This window comes from Bufo bufo, chromosome 5 (genome assembly GCF_905171765.1).
Source record: "Bufo bufo chromosome 5, aBufBuf1.1, whole genome shotgun sequence".
Taxonomy (NCBI): domain Eukaryota; kingdom Metazoa; phylum Chordata; class Amphibia; order Anura; family Bufonidae; genus Bufo; species Bufo bufo.
This window is the reverse complement of record NC_053393.1, coordinates 546,676,680-546,701,571: the sequence shown is the minus strand read 5'-3', so window position 1 is coordinate 546,701,571 and position 24,892 is coordinate 546,676,680. Positions and strand designations below refer to the sequence as shown.

The window sequence follows — 24,892 nt, the reverse complement described above, 5'->3', positions numbered from 1 at the left end:
TCCTGCCCCCTCCTAATCGCACTCAGCAGCTGGGACAGCACAAAGCAGCAGGGCCCAGCAACAACACAGCCGGCACAGGGCCCCGGGGCCCCCCACTGATCCAGGGACATAGGGCAGAATCTGCAGGATGTGATGAGGAGGAGCCCCCGACAGACTGGGACAAGGTGAGACAGGGGCCCCGCGGGGACATTACAGGGGCCTAACAGAAGGGACTGGAGCCCCGAAATCCCAGTGCACGGTGGGAATGTGGACTGGAGGTCAGCACAGGGCAAGCCCCGACATCTGCATACATGTATAACCATGCCCGACCCCCGCCCTGGTAATAACACTGTAGAGGCCGGGAGATCGCTGACCTCTGACCTGGTCATTATATCTATAGACCGTATAGAGGCCGGGAGGTCCCAGTCTACTGTTCAGCTTCACCCGCACCTACTGTGTCCTTCTCCCATACCATGTAGATTGTAAGCCTCGCGGACAGGGCCCTCTCTCCTTCTGTACCAGTCTGTACCCCTTCTTGTATATGATTAGTGCACTTGTCTGTATGTGCACCGCTTATCATATGTACAGCGCTATGGCATTAATGGAGCAATGGGGGGCGCTGTTAGGTGTGCGGAGGGTCAGTCAGCAACTGTTCTCTAATCAGGACTGCAGAGCGGGGGAGGGGGATAAGGCTCATCATCCAGGAGAGTCTAGAAGTCCATACACTGCACCCAACAGTGCAGAGCTGTATACATACATTACTTCCTGTATTCACAGCAGAATAGTGAGTGCAGCTCTGGAGTATAATACAGGATGTAACTCAGGATCAGTACAGGATAAGTAATGTATGTACACAGTGACTGCACCAGCAGAATAGGGAGTGCAGCTCTGGAGTATAATACAGGATGTAACTCAGGATCAGTACAGGAGAAGTAATGTATGTACACAGTGACTGCACCAGCAGAATAGGGAGTGCAGCTCTGGAGTATAATACAGGATGTAACTCAGGATTAGTACAGGATAAGCAATGTATGTACACAGTGACTGCACCAGCAGAATAGTGAGTGCAGCTCTGGAGTATAATACAGGATGTAACTCAGGATCAGTACAGGATAAGTAATGTATGTACACAGTGACTGCACCAGCAGAATAGTGAGTGCAGCTCTGGAGTATAATACAGGATGTAACTCAGGATCAGTACAGGATAAGTAATGTATGTACACAGTGACTCCACCAGCAGAATAGTGAGTGCAGCTCTGGAGTATAATACAGGATGTAACTCAGGATCAGTACAGGAGAAGTAATGTATGTACACAGTGACTGCACCAGCAGAATAGTGAGTGCAGCTCTGGAGTATAATACAGGATGTAACTCAGGATCAGTACAGGATAAGAAATGTATGTACACAGTGACTGCACCAGCAGAATAGTGAGTGCAGCTCTGGAGTATAATACAGGATGTAACTCCGGATCAGTACAGGATCAGTAATGTATGTACACAGTGACTGCCCCAGCAGAATAGTGAGTGCAGCTCTGGAGTATAATACAGGATGTGATTCTATATGTATTATTCCAGGGCTTTCTGTGGCTGGATCTGTCAGGTCGGTGTTGCTTGGACTTTGTGTCGGTATTATTAGTGCGCTGTGTGACTCGGTTCCTTAGTTATTGTGATACATGAACACTATATGTCGGTATTCTGGTTATTTGGCAGTATTATTACAATGTCAGGAGAGGCGCCTGGAAGGTGGTGAATGTCGTGTGTCACAGATCTCAGTCTATGAGGAATAATCAGCCGTGTGTCTAAGCCCATCATGTGTGATACCGTCTGTATCTAAGCCTGTGGCCGCTGGGTGAACCCTCCTCCTTCAGGCAGTCTCCTGATCCCGGGAAGCGGTGTAGAATTAGCGGCTCCAGTCGGGGGGCGCTCTTCGTTGGTGTGAGGTGTGACACGGCTCCTCCGTGCTGAGACTCCTGGGTGAGATCACGGGGTGATTCAGAGCTCAGCCTGGGGAGGCGGCAGGCAGAACGGGTCGGGTAGAGACATCACCGCCGCCAAACCTGCCGCTATTATGGTACCTGTTATTATTCCAGCCTCAGCATTTCCTCCGCTCCTGTTATAAATACCTGTGAAGGGCCACAGACCGGCGGCGGTGAGCGTGCCCCAATAGTATCCACCATAGTGGTGCCGCTGAGCCACATGAGCCCCCGTAGTGGTGCCGCTGAGCCACATGAGCCCCCGTAGTGGTGCCGCTGAGCCACATGAGCCCCCGTAGTGGTGCCGCTGAGCCACATGAGCCCCCGTAGTGGTGCCGCTGAGCCACATGAGCCCCCGTAGTGGTGCCGCTGAGCCACATGAGCCCCCGTAGTGGTGCCGCTGAGCCACATGAGCCCCCGTAGTGGTGCCGCTGAGCCACATGAGCCCCCGTAGTGGTGCCGCTGAGCCACATGAGCCCCCGTAGTGGTGCCGCTGAGCCACATGAGCCCCCGTAGTGGTGCCGCTGAGCCACATGAGCCCCCGTAGTGGTGCCGCTGAGCCACATGAGCCCCCGTAGTGGTGCCGCTGAGCCACATGAGCCCCCATAGAGGTACCACTGATCCACACCACCGCCATAGTGCTGCAAAGCTACGCAGCTGCCTTTGTACCACATGGACCCCCAAAGTGGTATCTCTGAACTACCAAGTCACCATGTCGTCGCTGCTAAGCTATGTGGCCCTTGGGCCCAATAGTGCTTCCACTGATCTACGTGGCCTCCATATCACTGAGCCATATTGGCCCCCATAGCATTGTTGCTAGACCATATGGGCCCCCGGGTTGTTTCTGCCAAGCCACACAGGCTCCTAGAGTGGGGTCCTGAAGCCCATGGCCGTGACCTTGAGCCATGTGGACCCCTATAGCTTCTCTTTGCTGCTTGGTGGGTGGTCACCCAGCTTCTCCTGACCGTCGGTTCGTATCCTATGAGATGTCACGCGGCGGTGTAGGACAGCTGGGTAGGTAGCTGTAAGTGTCCGCATAGCTCAGCTTCTCACCTCCTCCACCCTGTGTTTACAGCCTGTGGGTGACGCTGGGTGACTCAGGGGTGACTCCAGCCTCCTGGGACGTGGTGGTGGTGATGAAACGTGAGCTCTGGCCCATTTGCTGGGCTAGGGGTGGAGGACCACACCCGACCTTACATAACTGGGGGGGGGGCGGCCTCGTATCTGACTTCACTGCTGTTTACTCCTTCTGACCCCAGGGAACGGGGGAATATAAAGGCAAGAGGAGACCTCCTTTAAACTGGACGACCCCTTCCCGTAGCGCCCCCTCTGTAAACTAGAAGGAGGGCGGGGGGAAGCCATGGTATACTGGACCCCAAAACAACCTTAGTAAGGTTATGGGTCTACGCCTGGCCGCTGTGCAGGGAGCACCCCCTTTCCCAATAGGGCACCTTGTTGCAGAAGTGCCCCCAGTTATGGCCCCTTGTCACGGAAGTGCCCCCTCGGGGCCCATCACAGCGGAAGTGCCCCATGTCACTTAACCCTTCCACCTCCTCCCTCCCCCTTAGGGTGCCCTGTCGTCTTTCCACTAGCTTTACGGGTGGTTGTCTTGTGAACCCCAAACTCCTCTCCTTTTCCACTGGACCAGTTTGCAGACCATCCCTGAGCCCTGTGTGTGGGGCCCCTGTGTTTACTTGGGCTCCCTGATAAGATCTGTATAGACGGCCGCCGTCTCCGGTACGCAGCTCATTGAGTCACCTGCTAATTATCAGTGAAGTGCTCCCTCAGATATGTATGAATGCAGTCACCCCACATACCAGCGGGTGATAGCCTAGAGGGCGACACCAAAGTCACACGTGTGATCCAGGGGCCCGCTGTAACCATGACACCAGTCATATATAATCTATAGGGTCCACAGAATATTATTCGCTCTAGATTTGGGACTTTTTCAATATAACATTGTTCTGGCATTTGAGGGTAGCCTTGTGGTGGGATTCATCATTGTCTCAGAGGATAACCTTGTGGGAATCTCATCTGTGTCTCAGAGGATAGCCTTGTGGTGGGGGGGAGGGGGTCTCATTGTTGTCTCAGAGGATAGCCTTGTGGTGGGTTTCATCATTGTCTCTGGGGATAGTCTCGTGGTTGGTTTCATTGTTGTCCCAGAGGATAGTCTTGTGGTGGGATTCATCTGTCTCAGAGGATAGCCTTGTGGTGGGTTTCATCATTGTCTCAGGGGATAGCCTTGTGGTGGGTTCCATCATTGTCTCAGAGGATAGCCTTGTGGGAATCTCATCTGTGTCTCAGAGGATAGCCTTGTGGTAGATTTCATCGTTGTCTCAGGATAGCCTTGTTGTAGGTTCCATCGTTGTCTCGGGGGATAGCCTTGTGGTGGGATTCATCATTGTCTCAGAGGATAGCCTTGTGGTAGATTCATCGTTGTCTCAGAGGATAGCCTTGTGGTAGATTCATCGTTGTCTCAGAGGATAGCCTTGTGGTGGGTTTCATCGTTGTCTCTGGGGATAGTCTCGTGGTTGGTTTCATTGTTGTCTCAGAGGATAGCCTTGTGGTGGGATTCGATTTTGTCCCAGAGGATAGCCTTGTGGTGGGTTTCATCATTGTCTCAGAGGATAGCCTTGTGGGTGGTCTCATCGTTAACTCCAGGGATAGCCTTGTGGTGGGTTTCATCGTTGTCTGAGGATAGTCTTGTGGTGGGATTCATCTGTCTCAGAGGATAGCCTCGTGGTCGGTTCCATCGTTGTCTCAGAGGATAGCCTTGTACGTTTCTGGTTCCAGCACACGGCAGACATGCACTCTGACCTGTGGCGGTTCTGTAACGGGATGTTATTATGTGCTTGCTCTTCACGTATTGTGTGGTATGGCGGTGTTATTATACACACGTATACGTAATATACAGGGAATTCCAGCACGGATGACGCCGGATGTATAATTATTCCCACTGCTGTGATTGGCCGCTGTGCCCTGGGCGGAGCTTGTTGCTTGTTGTCCTCGGGCAGCACCTGAATCGTTGATTGTAATCACCCGGGCTCGGTGCAGACGGGTGACATCAGCGGGCGGCCTGACGGGCGGAGAACACGAGACGCAGAGACTGGCAGGTAACTCAGAGCTTCATGACCTATAGGTCTTATGTCGGTGCCCACCGCCGAGCGAGTGATCCCGCCCCATTGGTCAGCTTACTATGAGGGAATCGGAGCTCCGAATGGCATTGAGGATAAAACACTTACCTGCTAGATCGGGCAGTTTTGCCTGTTTCGGACCAGCACTGGTCAGATTTCGGAATATGGGAATTTTCTGGGTGAATATTTTATATATTTTTTTTAATTATTTTTTTTGCAGGTGCCCTCTTCAGGGCACAGTGGTGGCACCGTGGACCTGCTTCAGTGTGTGACTTTGTAAATTATAAGCTCTACTTACCTGGTACTGATCCTGATTTTTTTTTTTCATGTCTTCTACTCCAAACACATCCAAAGCTGCATTAAGAATCCTGCAAGTTTCCTGTTGCCAGCTCTGGATGTGACTAGAGAGAATACATGTGAAATGTTTTGAGGATGAGATCCATCCATGACGCTGCTCTCTGCCGTCTGTTCAGGAGTGTAGGAGAGTCGGGGGTCCCCCACTTTGGTAACGGTGGACATAACGGTCGTCGCCCAGTTTGTCCTAAATCTCATTCCTTTTGATATATGGGGAAATGTTCATTAAAAGAAGTGTAAATAAAGTTTATTGACGTGAACACCACACATGGGCCGCGGAGGGTCCTGATGGTGAACAAGTGGCGTGCTGTCTTCAATAAACCTTCTTTATACCATTGTGGAGCGCCCCTTTAAGGTCTGGGAGCCGGGGTGACACTTTCTACGTCACTTGTTTATCCGCAGACGCACGTGGCTCGTGTCACCAGGCTCCGGGCCAGGACACCATGTGCCTTCTGCCAGGGGAAGCTCTGCTCGCACATCTCCGGGAAAAGCTAAGAATAACCCTGTTTACGTCGGCTTATCTGCGGGATCGGGCCGCTCCGATGGTTCCGGTTCCTACAACCTGCACGTTGTCACGGGGTCACCACGCTACATCATGTCCTGTACTCCAGTCACATCCAGAGCTGCACTGACATCACATTTCCCTCAATCCTTTGCTGGTTTAATACAGATTTTAGGCTCCAGTCACATCCAGAGCTGCATCCAGTGTCTGTCCAGGCAGAAACCTCCAGCTGTTATGAAACTACAACTCCCAGCATGCTTCATTGACTCTTAGGAGCTTTCCAAGAACAGCTTAGCCGGCGTACATGCTGAGAGTTGTAGTTTCACGACCCCTGGGGTTCTGAAGGGTCGCTGACCAATGATTTAACTGGACTCCATCACATCCAGAGCTGCAATAAGAAACCCTCTGGCTTGTTTTTGGCCCCGTCCTCGCGTCTCCTGCTGGTCCGGGGTCCGTACTGGTGCATTGTGGGGGGTCTCAGCCGTAATTTGGTTTCTATGCACATTGGCACCCAGCAAACTGTGAATGCAGCTTTGGATGTGAGTGGAGCGCGATGGCTCTCTGGATAACCCCTGGTGATGTTTGTGTTCTCAGCTGATCCGGAGACGGCGATGTCTTGAGGATGGAGCCGCAGGAACAATACCGAGAGTATCAGAGGTTAGAAGACTTTGAGGAGGATTCGCCCCCGGGGGAGGAGGACCTACTGGTGCACGTCCCAGAAGCCGTCAAAGGTAGGTCCCTCCCGCAACTTCAATTATAGGTCCCCTCTGCTTCATTGATGACATCATAGAGTAGAGAGGACCCCTATAAACTCTTTTAAAGGAACACTCAATAGCTGCAATACCAGGCACAGCCTGTAGACAGGTGTGGCGCTGTTTCTAGAAGAAAGAGGCCATGTGCAGTGTAATCCTGGACATCCCCTCTAAGGCCCATAGGAATGCAATGAATTACACAATGGAAAAACCCGCAAAGAAAGAGATGCCAATTCTGGTGCTTAGGGGCCCAGAGTCCGTCAGCCACAGGGGACCGTCTGGTGGGGGGGCCCGGCGCAGGTTTGGTGTCGGATCCACTAATCTTTCTGTTCTTTCTCGGTTTCCAGACTCCTGGCATCACATTAAGAACTTGGATAACTTCTTCACCAAGATATCCTTTCCTGTGACACTGGTTACCACACAAGCTGCAGCTAATGTTTTGGTGACTGGGTTGTGGGTGGAGGATTGTAGGCAGAGGTTTCCCAGTAACATCTCGGTGAACATCAGCCTGGGACTAGATTCTAGAGGGGCGGTCAGTGGTCACCCATCTTTCCCAGGCTCCTGAGAGACAGATGGGTGACAGGTGGGGGAGGTGGTGACAATAAGACATGGCCGATAGAGGGGGCGACACCGCCACGTCCTCGTCATCATGTGCTGATGGAGCCGTAGTGTTGACGCCCCCTGCTGGCGGTCCTGGTACCTTTCCTTGACCACTCGCTGCACATCTACCACTTCCACCAGAAGAATGGCTTCACCTGCATGGTGCTCTCCGACTTCTTCGAACTTGTGTAAGTAGAAAGCATTCTGTGCCGATTATATCAGACCCTACGGTGTATCTAAGCCGCAGGATACTGTCTGCTGAGCAGTGTATCTAATCCGCGTGATACTGTCTGCTGAGCAGTGTATCTAATCCGCGTGATATTATGTATCTAATCCGCATGATTCTGTCTGCTGAGCTGTGTATCTAATCCTGTCCTGTGTGATACTGTCTGCTGAGCTGTGTATCTAATCCGCGTGATACTGTCTTCTGAGCAGTGTATCTAATCTGCGTGATACTGTCTGCTGAGCAATGTATCTAATCCGCGTGATATTATGTATCTAATCCGCATGATTCTGTCTGCTGAGCTGTGTATCTAATCCTATCCTGTGTGATACTGTCTGCTGACTGACCTGTGTATCTAATCCTGTCCTGTGTGATACTGTCTGCTGAGCTGTGTATCTAATCCTATCCTGTGTGATACTGTCTGCTGAGCTGTGTATCTAATCCTGTCCTGTGTGATACTGTCTGCTGAGCTGTGTATCTAATCCTGTCCTGTGTGATACTGTCTGCTGAGCTGTGTATCTAATCCTGTCCTGTGTGATACAGCCTGCTGAGCTGTGTATCTAATCCTATCCTGTGTGATACTGTCTGCTGACTGACCTGTGTATCTAATCCTGTCCTGTGTGATACTGTCTGCTGAGCTGTGTATCTAATCCTCTCCTGTGTGATACTGTCTGCTGAGCTGTGTATCTAATCCTGTCCTGTATGATACTGTCTGCTGAGCTGAGTATCTAATCCTATCCTGTGTGATACTGTCTGCTGAGCTGAGTATCTAATCCTATCCTGTGTGATACTGTCTGCTGAGCTGTGTATCTAATCCTGTCCTGTGTGGTACTGCCTGCTGAGCTGTGTATCTAATCCTCTCCTGTGTGGTACTGCTGGCTGTGGCCGTCTGATCCCCCATTAACCCCCTCCCTCCCTGACGTTCCCGGGCCCCCCCTGTATAACCGCTGCCCCCGTTTCCCTCCCTGCAGCCAGTTCCTGTTCGTCGTCACGTTCACCACCTTCCTCTTCCGCTGTGTGGAATATGACGTCCTCTTTGCCAATAAACCCGTCAACCACACGCACTCAGGGGTCAGTCCTGACCGAAACAAGGTGACCCTGGCCGACGCCATTCTGCCCGCCCAGCAGTGCGCCCTCAGGTAGGTGCTCGGCTCAGGACTCAGGCGCCGCTGCTCTCCACTAGTGGCCGCACAGTCCAGTAATGTAAACCCGCCGTCTTTACCACTGTTACTTTGCTCCCTGGAAACGGTCAACAAGCTGCTGCTGACTGATCTGATTGTGTCCTGCCGCTCTGGGCCTCATTGGCTCATTAACCCCTTAACACTCTGAGCACCCCATGCAGGTATTGGGCACGGCTCGGACAGTCGCTGTGCTGCTGGTTCACCCTCGGTGTACGTTTTTCATGTATAATTCAGCTTCTTCCTGGACAGTAACAAAATATCAGCAGCCCCATCATAAATAATTCTATACCATCTAGCGTTATCACCCAGAGCTGTATTTAAAGTGCTGCTGACTGCTAAATGGTCGGCAAGATGGGGTACGATAACTGTTCCCAGAATGCAGATCACTAGTAAGCACTGTACAGAAACTGAACAAGCTGGGAATGCTGAGAGATTTCAGCTCAAAAGCCTGCAGAATAGTGAGTACAGCTCTGGAGTATAACACAGGATCTAATGCAGGTCCAGTACAGGATAAGTAATGTATGTACACAGTGACTGCACCAGCAGAATAGTGAGTGCAGCCCTGGAGTATAATACAGGCTGTAACTCAGGATCAGTACAGGATAAGTAATGTATGTACACAGTGACTGCACCAGCAGAATAGTGAGTGCAGCTCTGGAGTATAATACAGGATGTAACTCAGGATCAGTGCAGGATAAGTAATGTATGTACACAGTGACTGCACCAGCAGAATAGTGAGTGCAGCTCTGGGGTATAATACAGGCTGTAACTCAGGATCAGTACAGGATAAGTAATGTATGTACACAGTGACTCCACCAGCAGAATAGTGAGTGCAGCTCTGGAGTATAATACAGGATGTAACTCAGGATCAGTACAGGATAAGTAATGTACGTATGTACACAGTGACTGCACCAGCAGAATAGTGAGTGCAGCTCTGGAGTATAATACAGGATAAGTAATGTATGTACACTGACTCTTATGATCATTATTTTCTGTCTGTCGTTTGTCCCCATTTTACACCCAGGATCCAGGAGAGCGGTTGGATCATTTTCCTGCTGGTCATGGCGGCCATATTTTGGCTTTACCGTCTCGTCAAGATGTTCTGTAATTTGCTGAGTTACTGGGAGATCCGAAAGTTCTACGTCCGAGCCCTAAAAATCCCCTCGGTGAGTAACATCTGGAGAAGATGATTGCAGCTGGGTCGGGGCTTGGTTGGGTTTTGGCAGACCTGCAGCGGTTGTTGTGAGGCCGGGTTCTCCTCGGCTCTGTTCTACGTTTCCTTCCCCTCATCAGCCCTGTTTTGTCTTGCAGGACGAGTTGTGTAACTTCTCCTGGCAGGAGGTCCAGGCTCGTCTCATCTCGCTGCAGAAAGAGCAGCCCATGTGCGTTCACAAGAAGGAGCTGACCGAGCTGGACATCTACCACCGCATCCTGCGCTTCAAGAACTACATGGTGGCCATGATCAACAAAAGCCTCCTGCCTGTTCGCTTCTGCCTTCCTCTGGTCGGGGAGGTCACGTTCCTCAGCCAGGGCCTCAAGTACAACCTGGAGCTTCTCTTCTTCTGGGGCCCGGGGTCTATCTTCCAGAACAAATGGAGCCTTCAGCCCAAGTACAAGCGTCCAGGGCAGAGGCTGGAGCTCGCCCAGGAGCTGAGCCGCACCATCCTCCTCCTCGGACTGGCCAACCTCTTTCTGTGCCCCTTCATACTGGTCTGGCAGATCCTCTATGCCTTTTTCAGCTACACTGAAGTCATTAAGAGGGAGCCGGGCAGTCTGGGCGCCAGGCGGTGGTCGCTCTACGGCCGACTCTACCTGCGGCATTTTAACGAGCTGACGCACGAGCTCCAGACGCGGCTGAGCCGCGGTTATAAGCCGGCCACAAAGTACATGAACTCCTTCGCTTCACCGCTGCTGGCCATTGCCGCCAAGAATGTGGGCTTCTTCGCGGGGTCCCTGCTGGCCGTCCTCATTGCGCTGACTGTGTACGATGAAGATGTGCTGACCGTCCAGCACATACTGACCGCCATTACCGTCCTCGGGGTGCTGGTGACTGTAGCCAGGTGAGTGGCCGTACAGGAGAGGATTGGTGGTAAATGGCCCAAAAATTATAGTCAGACAAGAATAGGCTTTGTTACAGTGGATCCCGTGACAATTGCGGGAAGCGCACAGACCGCATCCGTATTTTGTGGCTCCGTGATTTGTGGACCACAAAACGGATATGGTCATGGCAGGAGGCCTGACTAACATCCCTCTGCATGCAGGTCGTTTATCCCCGACGAGCACATGGTGTGGTGCCCGGAGCAGCTGCTGCAGTGTGTCCTCGCCCATATACACTACATGCCGGACCACTGGCAGGGGCATGCCCACAAGCTGGAAACCCGCGATGAGTTGGCACAGCTCTTCCAGTACAAGGCGGTAAGTAGACTTGTATTGGAAAGTGTGGGTCCAACAGACATATGTAGTGGCCTTATGTGGTGTAGTGTAGGTTCTGCAATCATATGTAGTGGTGCTCAGTAGGGTATTGTAGGGTCTGTAGTCTTGTCAGTTGGTGTAGTGTAGGTTCTGTAATCATGTGTAGGGTAGGTTCTGTAGTCTTGTGGTGTGGTGTAGGGTAGGGTAGGTTCTGTAGTCTTGTGTAGGGTAGGGTAGGTTCTGTAGTCTTGTGTAGGGTAGGGTAGGTTCTGTAGTCTTGTGTAGGGTAGGGTAGGTTCTGTAGTCTTGTGGTGTAGGGTAGGTTCTGTAGTCGTGTCGTGTGGTGTGGGGTAGGTTCTGTAGTCGTGTCGTGTGGTGTGGGGTAGGTTCTGTAGTCGCGTCGTGTGGGGTGGGGTAGGTTCTGTAGTCGCGTCGTGTGGGGTAGGTTCTGTAGTCGCGTCGTGTGGGGTAGGTTCTGTAGTCGCGTCGTGTGGGGTAGGTTCTGTAGTCGCGTCGTGTGGGGTAGGTTCTGTAGTCGCGTCGTGTGGGGTAGGTTCTGTAGTCGCGTCGTGTGGGGTAGGTTCTGTAGTCGCGTCGTGTGGGGTAGGTTCTGTAGTCGCGTCGTGTGGGGTAGGTTCTGTAGTCGCGTCGTGTGGGGTAGGTTCTGTAGTCGCGTCGTGTGGGGTAGGTTCTGTAGTCGCGTCGTGTGGGGTAGGTTCTGTAGTCGCGTCGTGTGGGGTAGGTTCTGTAGTCGCGTCGTGTGGGGTAGGTTCTGTAGTCGCGTCGTGTGGGGTAGGTTCTGTAGTCGCGTCGTGTGGGGTAGGTTCTGTAGTCGCGTCGTGTGGGGTAGGTTCGGTAGTCGCGTCGTGTGGGGTAGGTTCGGTAGTCGCGTCGTGTGGGGTAGGTTCTGTAGTCGCGTCGTGTGGGGTAGGTTCTGTAGTCGCGTCGTGTGGGGTAGGTTCTGTAGTCGCGTCGTGTGGGGTAGGTTCTGTAGTCGCGTCGTGTGGGGTAGGTTCTGTAGTCGCGTCGTGTGGGGTAGGTTCTGTAGTCGCGTCGTGTGGGGTAGGTTCTGTAGTCGCGTCGTGTGGGGTAGGTTCTGTAGTCGCGTCGTGTGGGGTAGGTTCTGTAGTCGCGTCGTGTGGGGTAGGTTCTGTAGTCGCGTCGTGTGGGGTAGGTTTTGTAGTCGCGTCGTGTGGGGTAGGTTTTGTAGTCGCGTCGTGTGGGGTAGGTTCTGTAGTCATATGTAGTGGTGTAGTATTAGGTTCTGCAGTGAGATGCTGTATATTTTAGTTATTATTGGATGGGTTTGGGGGGCCCTGGTTTATATTGGGGGCTTTATACCCTCCTCTTCCCGTCTCTGCTATTCCAGGTCTTCATCCTAGAAGAGCTCCTCAGCCCGATCATCACCCCGTTCATCCTGATCTTCTCCCTGCGTCACAAGTCCCTGGAGATCATCGACTTCTTCCGGAACTTTTCTGTGGAGGTCGTGGGGGTCGGGGATATCTGCTCTTTTGCCCAGATGGACATCAGAAAACATGGAAACCCACAGGTGACCAATCACGGGGCGAGGCGGAGCGGCTTCACTCTAAGGGATGTGAACACTTTTGCAACCCATTGTTTACAGCCTGTATACAAACCTATGTGTCTCCACGGTCTGATTTCCTGCTTCTGCCCTCTCTACCAGAAGACGGCTGACTCCAGGATCAGATTAGTTTTCATAGGAGCTGTATGCACAAAACGGGAGTCTTTTATTTATATATATATATTCTATTATATATATATTATTTTTAGATGCATGACAGCAATATGTTGGCCCATTTTATTCCCCTTGCGCCATTTTGTCTTGCCCACAGTGGATGTCGGAGGGGCAGACTCAGGCCTCCGTGTACCAGCAGGCGGAGAACGGGAAGACAGAGTTGTCCTTGATGCATTTTGCGATCACGAACCCGCAGTGGCACCCCCCGCTGGAGAGCTCCATGTTCATTGGCCACGTTAAGGAGAAGGTTCACCAAGACGCTGCCAATGCCCCCCCTGCCCAGCAGATTCTGTGTGAGGCCCCCATCTGCAGCTCCATCTTGTCTAATGAGTCTGGGACCGCGGTCAGTACTGTCCTCTTAGCTCCGCCCACAGCGCCATAAACTTCTCGGGTTTTGCTAATTCTGCTGTTTCACCCCACTTTAGCCTGATAATTTGCTGGCCAGTGTCCTGGTACATCCGGTCTTGACCGCCAGCGGGTTACCCACCCGAGACCGCCGCTTTGCCCAGCCCACCACTACAGCATCTGCTGCGGCAAGTGTCCTGGCATCTCTGTCCGCGTCGCAGATCTCCGGCCGCCCACATGGGATGCACTCTAATACTTCTCTGTACAACAGCGACCGGACTGTCCTGCAGCAGAGGTCAGTGACCCCACAGCCTATCCCCCGTAGAAGGGTACAATAAGAATATAAACGGTGTACGGTTGGAGCTGCGGGTTTTCTGTGGGGCGCAGTCCAGATGCAGGAAAGTGAGATCCTGTGCATGCAGCGCCACCTGGAGGCCAGGAGCTTGTACTGCGCTACCACAAGGAATACTGCAGCTGATGAGGCTTGGTTTCGGTTTGTCAGATGTTGGGGGTTGTAGTCCCTGTAATAATGACTTATTAATGATTATTTTCTCTGCACTGTAATTAACGATCCGGTCTTCCCTGTCAGCGTCATGTCTCCCAGCGACTCCGAGATCCAGAGCATCTCTCGCTCGTCCCTGCTGGCTTTAGAGTTTGCATCTGCGGAGATGAGCCTACATGCAATTTACATGCATGAGGTAAGACTACACGGCTCTTTACATACATGACCGGAGTCCATGCCTGGCTCCAGCCAGTGCCCCTCAGTGTCAGTAGGAGGCTGAGTAATGTCAGGATTATTGTGATTTCAGGTACATCAGAATCAAGGCTCGTCACAGCGCCCCCTAGGGATGTGGCAGGCAGCAGACATGTCACCGCATCAAAGACAACCCCCAGGTATATGTTATGTCTATATTTCATGTAATACTATAATGGGCTGGCGTCCCCCCCCCCCCCCCCCTCCCCTGCCTCCCCCCACCCATCACTCCTTCCCGATGCAGTTTTCAGCTCTATAGTAAATGTTCTTTTCCCACACTGCAGGCAGTCGGTCCGGGTATCGGGGTCTGCGTCTCGGTGGCTGGGTGGAGGAACAGGAGATAGAAGAGAGGACCCCTCTACAGGCGGCATCCGCCGGACACAGCACAAGCAGCAGTGCAAGCAGCTAGCGCACAGGACTCCTGTGAGTCGGGGGGTGGGGGATAAATACACAGCTCAGCAGGCAGTATCACACAGGATTAGATACACAGCTCAGCAGGCAGTATCACACAGGATGGGATTAGATACACAGCTCAGCAGGCAGTATCACACAGGATAGGATTAGATACACAGCTCAGCAGACAGTATCACACAGGATAGGATTAGATACACAGCTCAGCAGGGAGTATCACACAGGACAGGATTAGATACACAGCTCAGCAGACAGTATCACACAGGATAGGATTAGATACACAGCTCAGCAGACAGTATCACACAGGATAGGATTAGATACACAGCTCAGCAGACAGTATCACACAGGATAGGATTAGATACACAGCTCAGCAGACAGTATCACACAGGAGAGGATTAGATACACAGCATCACACAGGATAGGATTAGATACACAGCTCAGCAGGCAGTATCACACAGGATAGGATTAGATACACAGCTCAGCAGACTGTATCACACAGGGTAGGATTAGATACACTGCTCAGCAGACAGTATCACATAGGACAGGATTAGATACACAGCTCAGCAGACAGTATCACACAGGATAGGATTAGATACACAGCTCAGCAGGCAGTATCACACAGGATAGGATTAGATACACAGCTCAGCAGGCAGTATCACACAGGATAGGATTAGATACACAGCTCAGCAGACTGTATCACACAGGGTAGGATTAGATACACAGATCAGCAGACAGTATCACACAGGATAGGATTAGATACACAGCTCAGCAGACAGTATCACACAGGATAGGATTAGATACACAGCTCAGCAGACAGTATCACACAGGATAGGATTAGATACACAGCTCAGCAGGCAGTATCACACAGGACAGGATTAGATACACAGCTCAGCAGACAGTATCACACAGGATAGGATTAGATACACAGCTCAGCAGACAGTATCACACAGGATTAGATACACAGCTCAGCAGACTGTATCACACAGGATAGGATTAGATACACAGCTCAGCAGACAGTATCACACAGGATAGGATTAGATACACAGCTCAGCCGACAGTATCACACAGGATAGGATTAGATACACAGCTCAGCAGGCAGTATCACATAGGACAGGATTAGATACACAGCTCAGCAGACAGTATCACACAGGATAGGATTAGATACACAGCTCAGCAGACAGTATCACACAGGACAGGATTAGATACACAGCTCAGCAGACAGTATCACACAGGATAGGATTAGATACACAGCTCAGCAGACAGTATCACACAGGATAGGATTAGATACACAGCTCAGCAGACAGTATCACACAGGAGAGGATTAGATACACAGCATCACACAGGATAGGATTAGATACACAGCTCAGCAGGCAGTATCACACAGGATAGGATTAGATACACAGCTCAGCAGACTGTATCACACAGGGTAGGATTAGATACACTGCTCAGCAGACAGTATCACATAGGACAGGATTAGATACACAGCTCAGCAGACAGTATCACACAGGATAGGATTAGATACACAGCTCAGCAGGCAGTATCACACAGGATAGGATTAGATACACAGCTCAGCAGACTGTATCACACAGGGTAGGATTAGATACACAGATCAGCAGACTGTATCACACAGGATAGGATTAGATACACAGCTCAGCAGACTGTATCACACAGGGTAGGATTAGATACACAGCTCAGCAGGCAGTATCACACAGGATAGGATTAGATACACAGCTCAGCAGACTGTATCACACAGGGTAGGATTAGATACACAGATCAGCAGACTGTATCACACAGGAGAGGATTAGATACACAGCTCAGCAGACTGTATCACACGACCGGATCAGCAGCACATCCCTCATATATATTTTTTTGCAGGTCCCTGTTCACATTTGTACCTGGGCTGCAGTATTGGGGTCCCTTCCCCCCGTCAGTGATTTCAGAAGATATTGGTGTGTGCTTGGCTTTGATGACAGTGGCCGGGGGGACGTTTTGTGATACTCGCTGTACTCTACGGGGTCCTGTGTGCACATCCTCCTCTTTAAAGGGGCAGCGTCTGTATTTGTCAGTGACTTGAATAAGCTACTCGCCGCGTGTATCCGGAGATTTCTTACAGTGTTATTATCTATTGTCCCCGAGAACCTCGACCCCCAGGACGTGGCCCTTCAGAGCCTCCCGCCCACTGCTTCGTGGGAACCTCCTGCTGCTTAGTGATGATTTCACCACCATCATTGCCATAACACGACCCCTCATTGAAGGTGTGCAGAGCCCCCCGCCATCAACGACGACATCATCACGGCTGCCGGGTGGTGCTAAATCTCAATGGCGGACGCCAGGACGTGCGTTTCAGAAGTGCCTTTTGTACCGGGGTGGGGAGCTGCCCGTCGACGGCAGAGGAACCGCATTCATATCTCGGCAATGCTGCGCCAAACACATTTCACATGCTGCTCTAGGGGGCGCCATCACATGCTCCATGGACACTATGAAGAACAGCACCCGCAGACCGATCCATGGTGTCCATATTCACTACAGATGGACGTGATCCTCCTCTTTCTGAATGTTTGTTGTTTTTTCTTAAAAGGGGTCTCCACGAGGCCAGACGGTGGCCGACCCCCGCCTCCACGTACTCTGCGCCGCCTGCCTATTTGAGAAACGTGTACATTTTATCTCCTCAGGACTTAAAGGTACAAACGTCAGTACAGGATCCGGAGCGTCCTGTAATAACACTATTATACTGCGCCCCTGGGGGGGGGGGGTCACTGCTGCTCAGGAAGAGAGGTGTGCGGAGGGAAATGGCGGCAGGTGACGTACTCTGTAATCTGCCCGTACAGTGTCGTGGACGTGGCGACCATCCTCTGTGAGGCTGGAGCCCCGCTCAGAGCATTGGTGCTTTAGGGGATATTTGATGCACTGGGTCTGCTCCATCTGTATATAGCAAGTGACTACATCCATATCCTCCATGCTGTGTGCACTCACCTCAGAAAGGCTCCTGTCCCCATCTGCTAACCGTGCCAAGCTGTGCCCATCGACGACGACGAGGCGGCTTTGTGCCCAGCGGAGCTGACCTTCCCCCCCCAACCCCATGCACTGCAGACGCAGGCTACAGCATGGCTCATTTTGCAATAAATGTTTACATCCTTGTAGATAGTAATGGCGTCTGGGTGTGTTTTTCGTCATGTAGATGGGGGCTTTTATTTATTTTTTGCCTAGGGGCACTGGTACCAGGTCGGCATCATTAAATGGGTAATATCCCTGGTACTATCATTGTGGATAATCTCCTTGGGGGTGGAAGTGACTTGCTCCGCCCCTGAGGATCCTTGATTCACCCAACTGTGTCCATGCAGAAGTCCAGGGCCAGAACCGCCACTGCTGCACGGACAGATTTGCGTCAGCTGATGAGTATGTGAACCGCCAGAAGACGACAGTGCCATGTGATCCATAATAATCGCCACTCCACGTAAACTAACTCCGCCCACAGGAGCCGCGTTTCTGCTGATAATTGACATTTGCTCTTTATTAATGATTGTAAGACAAAACAATGTAAATCTGCAGCATCGTCGTTAGAGATGAGCGAATTTCAGGCTATGAAATTCGTTCACTCTTCGTTTACTGGTAAAAGGTGAATTGCGTTTGTTTACTGGTAAAAGGTGAATTGCGTTATGGATTCCGTTAACACGGACCATAGCGCAATTCTATGCCGGAATGCAGAACGGAAACGGGCCGGATCCGTTTTGCAGCCCGTAGACTTCTACTGTGACGGAATGAATAACGTAATGCCTCTACAGACATTCCGTTATGCATTCCGTCATAGAATTGCGTTACGGTCCGTGGTAACGGAATCCATAACGCAATTCACCTTTTACCAGTAAACGAAGCGTGAAGGAATTTCATGACCTGAGATTCGCTCATCTCTAATCGTCATCATCACACATGTATCTACTGTACATAACATGGACTGGTAATGGCGGGAGGCATGAGGTACAAGGCGCCTCTTGTATCCTTGTTACCCATAGCAGCCAATCAGCATCCATATTTTAGAAAATGAGAGCAAAGCTGTGATTGGCTACGGAGAAGAAGGCTGCCTTATCTCTGAGACGCAGCTATCTGCCTGCAGGGTCTAGTGCAATGTATGGCCGATCTGTGACTGGCCAGCGACCCCTGGTCGCTCTATGCCCCCATCATGCGATCAGTTGTATGTAATAAGCGTGTGTAGTGTCTGCTTATCTCCCAGTGTGAACACGTCTTATGTGCGGCCATCACGTCCCTCACTTCTCCTGCAGGGACATGGACTGCACGCGCACACGAGACGTCACCTCCTGCGTCCTCAGCGTGATGCCGAAAATGTCCTCGTGGTATCGGTTCTGGTCCTGCAGACAAAGAAACAAGATTATGACGTTGTCCATCTCCAATCTGATCTCACCCAACACATTGCAGATCCACCACCAATCTAATCTCACAGATCACCGTACACCTGCCACCAATCTCATCCTACCAACCATAGGACAGACCCAATAAGAACAATTCTCCAATCTGATCTGACAAATGTGCCCTCAATAAACATCTAATGTGCCCGCTGTAGTCTGATTCTGCCAGGCGGCGGCGGGTGCTGCTGCTTTCTTCTCCAATCTGTTCTCACCAATTTCTTTGAATATATTAGTAAGATCAGTGGAAGATGAAAGTGGAAGGTGTTTATTGACATCAGATTTGGAGATAGATACAAAAAACATCCACCACCAATCTGATCCCACCAATCACTATATATCCACCACCAATCTGATCCTACCAATCACTATACATCCACCACCAATCTGATCCCGCCAATCACTATACATCCACACCAATCTGATCCTACCAATCACTATACATCCACACCAATCTGATCCTACCAATCACTATACATCCACACCAATCTGATCCTACCAATCACTATATATCCACCACCAATCTGATCCTACCAATCACTATACATCCACCACCAATCTGATCCCACCAATCACTATACATCCACCACCAATCTGATCCTACCAATCACTATACATCCACCACCAATCTGATCCTACCAATCACTATACATCCACACCAATCTGATCCTACCAATCACTATACATCCACACCAATCTGATCCTACCAATCACTATACATCCACCACCAATCTGATCCTACCAATCACTATACATCCACCACCAATCTGATCCTACCAATCACTATACATCCACCACCAATCTGATCCTACCAATCACTATACATCCACCACCAATCAGATTCTACCCATCACTATACATCCATCGCCAATCTGATCCCACCAATCACAATAAATCCACCACCAATCTGATCCCACCAATTGTCATACATCCACCAACAATCTGATCCCACCAATCATAATACATCCACCACCAATCTGATCCCACCAATCATACATCCACCACCAATCTGATCCCACCAATTGTCATACATCCACCACCAATCTGATCCGACCAATTACAGCACATCCACTAACAATCTGATCCCACCAATCATAATACATCCACCGCCAATCTGATCCTACCAATCCCTATACATCTATCAACAATCAGAATTCGACCAATCAGTATACAATCTCATCCCCTGGGCACCTCCATCTTCTATCTGAGGCCTACTGCACATGACCGTATGGCTTTTTTCAGTGTTTTGCGGTCCATTTTTCACGGATCCGTTTTTTGTTTCCGTTTCTGTTCCATTTTTCCGTTCCGTTTTTCCGTATGGCATATACAGTAATTACATAGAAAAAATTGGGCTGGGCATAACATTTTCAATAGATGGTTCCGCAAAGACGGAACGGATACGGAAGACATACGGATGCATTTCCGTATGTGTTCCATTTTTTTTTTTTTGCGGACCCATTGACTTGAATGGAGCCACGGAACAGGATTTTCGGGCAATAATAGGACATGTTCTATCTTTCAATGGAACGGAAATACGGAAACGGAATGTATATGGAGTACATTCCGTTTTTTTTTTTGCGGACCCATCGAAATGAATGGCTCCGTATACGGAACGCAAAAAACAGGCCCGTAAACAGAAAAAAAAACGGTCGTGTGCATGAGGCCTGATACATACAATCAGTTGTAGCTTTAACATTTATGGATTTACATCATATCTTATACTCTAATCACATCCAGAGCTGCATTCACAGCTCTTTCAGTTACTGCTTGCAGTGCATATGTGGTACATCTGCACTCTGCAGCCAACCTGTAGAATGCTAAATGCAGCTTTAGAGGTGACTGGAGTATAATGCATTATAGAGCAGAAGCCCAGCACTAGGTCTGTAAGTCTCGTACCCTCAGCTCCCCAATGTAGTCTCCAGCTTCAACAATGCTCATATCCCCCTGAGACACGAGAATGAGCTGAACTGTCTGCAGGACGTCGGTGGCCATGGTCACGTCCCCACATATGTACATGTGTCCGTTGTTGTGACGCAGCACCTCATATACGTGACTCGCCAGCTGAGTACGCAGGATGTCCTGTACATAGGTCTGAAAGACAAGATAGTGACAGACAATGGGCCTCCATTAACAGTGCCATCACAGTGCCCCCTACAGGTTCTGTAAATAGGTCTAGATTTTGATCATTTCATACAAGCAGGGCTCAGGTCTGGTGACACAGAGCTCCAAACCCTCTCCTGCCATTATCACAGCCACAGAGCTACATAATAAAATTCTGGACACCTGCAGTCACCACAAGGGGGAGCTCAATGTATTGTCATTGGTATTGAGTTCAATGAGATCTGTATAAAGCACACATACAGTGAACTCCCTCTAGTGGTAGTTTCCAACTATAACAGAGGAAATAAGTGTATTTGCCAATCATTCAGTGAGAGCAGGGGAAGCAGGACTCACAGGCTTTGTCTATGAATGGGCAGGAAAAGCAGGACTCACAGGCTTTCTCTATGAATGGGCAGGTAAAGCAGGACTCACAGGCTTTGTCTATGAATGGGCAGGTAAAGCAGGACTCACAGGCTTTGTCTATGAATGGGCAGGTAAAGCAGGACTCACAGGCTTTGTCTATGAATGGGCAGGTAAAGCAGGACTCACAGGCTTTGTCTATGAATGGGCAGGTAAAGCAGGACTCACAGGCTTTGTCTATGAATGGGCAGGTAAAGCAGGACTCACAGGCTTTGTCTATGAATGGGCAGGTAAAGCAGGACTCACAGGCTTTCTCTATAACTGGGTGGGGGAAGCAGGACTCACAGGCTCTCTCTATGAATGGGCAGGTAAAGCAGGACTCACAGGCTTTCTCTATGACTGGGTGGGGGAAGCAGGACTCACAGGCTTTCTCTATGAATGGGAAGGTAAAGCAGGACTCACAGGCTTTCTCTATGAATGGGCAGGTAAAGCAGGACTCACAGGCTTTGTCTATGACTGGGCAGGTAAAGCAGGACTCACAGGCTTTGTCTATGACTGGGCAGGTAAAGCAGGACTCACAGGCTTTGTCTATGAATGGGCAGGTAAAGCAGGACTCACAGGCTTTCTCTATGACTGGGTGGGGGAAGCAGGACTCACAGGCTCTCTCTATGAATGGGCAGGTAAAGCAGGACTCACAGGCTTTGTCTATGAATGGGCAGGTAAAGCAGGACTCACAGGCTTTGTCTATGAATGGGCAGGTAAAGCAGGACTCACAGGCTTTGTCTATGAATGGGCAGGTAAAGCAGGACTCACAGGCTTTGTCTATGAATGGGCAGGTAAAGCAGGACTCACAGGCTTTGTCTATGAATGGGCAGGTAAAGCAGGACTCACAGGCTTTGTCTATGAATGGGCAGGTAAAGCAGGACTCACAGGCTTTCTCTATAACTGGGTGGGGGAAGCAGGACTCACAGGCTCTCTCTATGAATGGGCAGGTAAAGCAGGACTCACAGGCTTTCTCTATGACTGGGTGGGGGAAGCAGGACTCACAGGCTTTCTCTATGAATGGGAAGGTAAAGCAGGACTCACAGGCTTTCTCTATGAATGGGCAGGTAAAGCAGGACTCACAGGCTTTGTCTATGACTGGGCAGGTAAAGCAGGACTCACAGGCTTTGTCTATGACTGGGCAGGTAAAGCAGGACTCACAGGCTTTGTCTATGAATGGGCAGGTAAAGCAGGACTCACAGGCTTTCTCTATGACTGGGTGGGGGAAGCAGGACTCACAGGCTCTCTCTATGAATGGGCAGGTAAAGCAGGACTCACAGGCTTTCTCTATGACTGGGTGGGGGAAGCAGGACTCACAGGCTTTCTCTATGAATGGGAAGGTAAAGCAGGACTCACAGGCTTTCTCTATGAATGGGCAGGTAAAGCAGGACTCACAGGCTTTGTCTATGACTGGGCAGGTAAAGCAGGACTCACAGGCTTTGTCTATGACTGGGCAGGTAAAGCAGGACTCACAGGCTTTGTCTATGAATGGGCAGGTAAAGCAGGACTCACAGGCTTTCTCTATGACTGGGTGGGGGAAGCAGGACTCACAGGCTTTCTCTATGAATGGGCAGGGGAAGCAGGACTCACAGGCTTTCTCTATGACTGGGCAGGTAAAGCAGGACTCACAGGCTTTGTCTATGAATGGGCAGGTAAAGCAGGACTCACAGGCTTTCTCTATGACTGGGCAGGTAAAGCAGGACTCACAGGCTTTCTCTATGACTGGGCAGGTAAAGCAGGACTCACAGGCTTTCTCTATGACTGGGCAGGTAAAGCAGGACTCGCAGGCTTTGTCTATGACTGGGTGGGGGAAGTAGGACTCACAGGCTTTCTCTATGACTGGGTGGGGGAAGCAGGACTCACAGCTTTTCTCAGGCAGAAAAGTGATAGCATCCAGTAACTTGAATCTCAGTACCCAACTGTATAATGTGCCAGTTATTAAAGCAATATATATTCTGGCAGATGACCACTAGATGGAGTGTGTGCTCCATGGTGCTGAGATCAGCCCAATTGTAATTACCAGTTAACTCTTTCCTGTGTAGGATCACCCCTCACCTTTGGGTGGTCTGGCTGGCGTGAGAAGGCTGTGTAGATCTGGCTGAGGGCGCCCCTCTTCTGGGCATCGATCGTTTCCTCCTTATGTATATGGTCAAGTTCTGCACATCTGCATCCAAATAGCAAAGTCATTTCACCAGGATTTAGACCTGCAAGAGAGAAAAGATCCAAGGAGGGAGGGAATGTGGATAATGGGCCCCTGGGTCAGGGGCCACTCATTCTACCTAAGCTGCTTAAACAGGAGACCTGTTCATCCTTATAAGATTTATCTGGACTGAAATGTAAAGAAAGCATCAACCTGCGGTGCCTCACATTGGAGGAGACTGACTACTTACTGACCACTAATGACAACTTCCCTACAAGGTTGTCAGAGTCTGTGACAGAGTGAGGGCTATTTCTTACCTTTATTTTCAATGTCATAAAGTCTCTGCTGCCAGAAGCCCCTGAAGGGCGCAATACCGGTCCCCGGCCCCACCAGAATACAGGGCGCCGAAATATCAGACGGTAGATTGAAGGTAGGAGCCCTGCACAAGATATATAATATCAGCAGGAGTATTCTTACACATAGGGGTAGTATTACAGTATTTATCTCATAGTAGACAGAAAGCAGTATTAAAGGGCTTCTACCACCAGAAATACCGTTATGTAGCTGACTGATATAGCGATGCGCCAATGTCAGCACTACATAACAGTATGTTTCTAACGTTAGTCCCTGCAGCACTTTTATTATACCCTAATGAGCCTCTAGGTGCTATGTGGGCGTAAAATCAGCACCTAGAGGCTCCGTCCACTCACCCATTATGCCGCCCAGGTCCAGTGTTGTGCCCGCCCAGCTCCTCTTGATTGATGGCACGGTCCGCCGCATCGCTGTCGAAATCCTGCGCCTGCGCCGGTCACTTCTGTCTTCGGCGCAGTGAGTGAAGGCTGCTCTCCTGATGCCGGCTTCCTGACTGTGACGTAGTCGGCGCAGGCGCAGTGAGGAATCCGGCACCAGGATCGCATCATTCACTCACTGAAGACAGAAGTAAACGGCGCAGGCGCGGAATTTCGGCAGCGATGCGGCGGACCGTGCCATCAATCAAGAGGAGCTGGGCGGCATAATGGGTGAGTGGACGGAGCCTCTAGGTGCTGATTTTACGCCCACATAGCACCTAGAGGCTCATTAGCATATAATAAAAGTACTTTTTCTTGTACATAGGAGCAGTATTATAGTAGTTATATTCCTGTACATAGGAGCAGTATTATAGTAGTTATATTCCTGTACATAGGAGATAGTATTATAGTAGTTATATTCCTGTACATAGGAGCAGTATTATAGTAGTTATATTCTTGTACATAGGAGCAGTATTATAGTAGTTATATTCTTGTACATAGGAGGCAGTATTATAGTAGTTATATTCTTGTACATAGGAGCAGTATTATAGTAGTTATATTCCTGTACATAGGAGGCAGTATTATAGTAGTTATATTCTTGTACATAGGAGCAGTATTATAGTAGTTATATTCTTGTACATAGGAGCAGTATTATAGTAGTTATATTA

At 50.3% G+C, this 24,892-nt stretch overlaps 2 protein-coding genes across 3 annotated transcripts in view; one reads left to right on the top strand and one right to left on the bottom strand.

The window, feature by feature from the left end:
• Nucleotides 1-17,516, top strand: LOC121000748 (autophagy-related protein 9A-like). 2 transcript variants are annotated; one of them, XM_040431372.1, is made up of 16 exons: nt 1-164; nt 4,867-5,065; nt 6,537-6,673; nt 7,042-7,085; nt 7,418-7,482; nt 8,489-8,656; nt 9,723-9,864; nt 10,010-10,758; nt 10,960-11,113; nt 12,480-12,659; nt 12,964-13,209; nt 13,292-13,506; nt 13,801-13,909; nt 14,021-14,105; nt 14,250-14,388; nt 16,252-17,516. In XM_040431372.1, exons 3-15 carry the CDS (start codon nt 6,565-6,567, stop codon nt 14,372-14,374), a joined length of 2,391 nt encoding a protein of 796 aa, XP_040287306.1. In that variant the 5' UTR covers nt 1-164; nt 4,867-5,065; nt 6,537-6,564; the 3' UTR covers nt 14,375-14,388; nt 16,252-17,516. The 2 variants fall into 2 exon arrangements, with proteins under 2 accessions (XP_040287306.1, XP_040287305.1); XM_040431371.1 differs by lacking the exon at nt 4,867-5,065.
• Nucleotides 17,517-18,595: 1,079 nt separating this feature from the next.
• The window catches only part of NOS3 (nitric oxide synthase 3), a 95,114-nt gene continuing 88,817 nt past the window's right edge, over nt 18,596-24,892 (bottom strand). Inside the window, 4 exon segments of the mRNA XM_040431370.1 lie at nt 18,596-18,740; nt 20,691-20,885; nt 23,352-23,500; nt 23,754-23,875. Coding sequence (XP_040287304.1) covers nt 18,639-18,740; nt 20,691-20,885; nt 23,352-23,500; nt 23,754-23,875 — 568 coding nt within the window. The 3' untranslated portion in view covers nt 18,596-18,638.

What these genes read in the sequence shown, in the direction of transcription:
- LOC121000748 (XM_040431371.1), top strand. Translation starts at nt 6,565, where the DNA reads ATGGAGCCGCAGGAACAATACCGAGAGTATCAGAGGTTAGAAGACTTT. An exon ending in GTGCTGGTGACTGTAGCCAG is followed by an intron (nt 10,759 to 10,959) that starts GTGAGTGGCCGT and finishes CTCTGCATGCAG; the next exon opens with GTCGTTTATCCCCGACGAGC. An exon ending in GCATCAAAGACAACCCCCAG is followed by an intron (nt 14,106 to 14,249) that starts GTATATGTTATG and finishes CCCACACTGCAG; the next exon opens with GCAGTCGGTCCGGGTATCGG.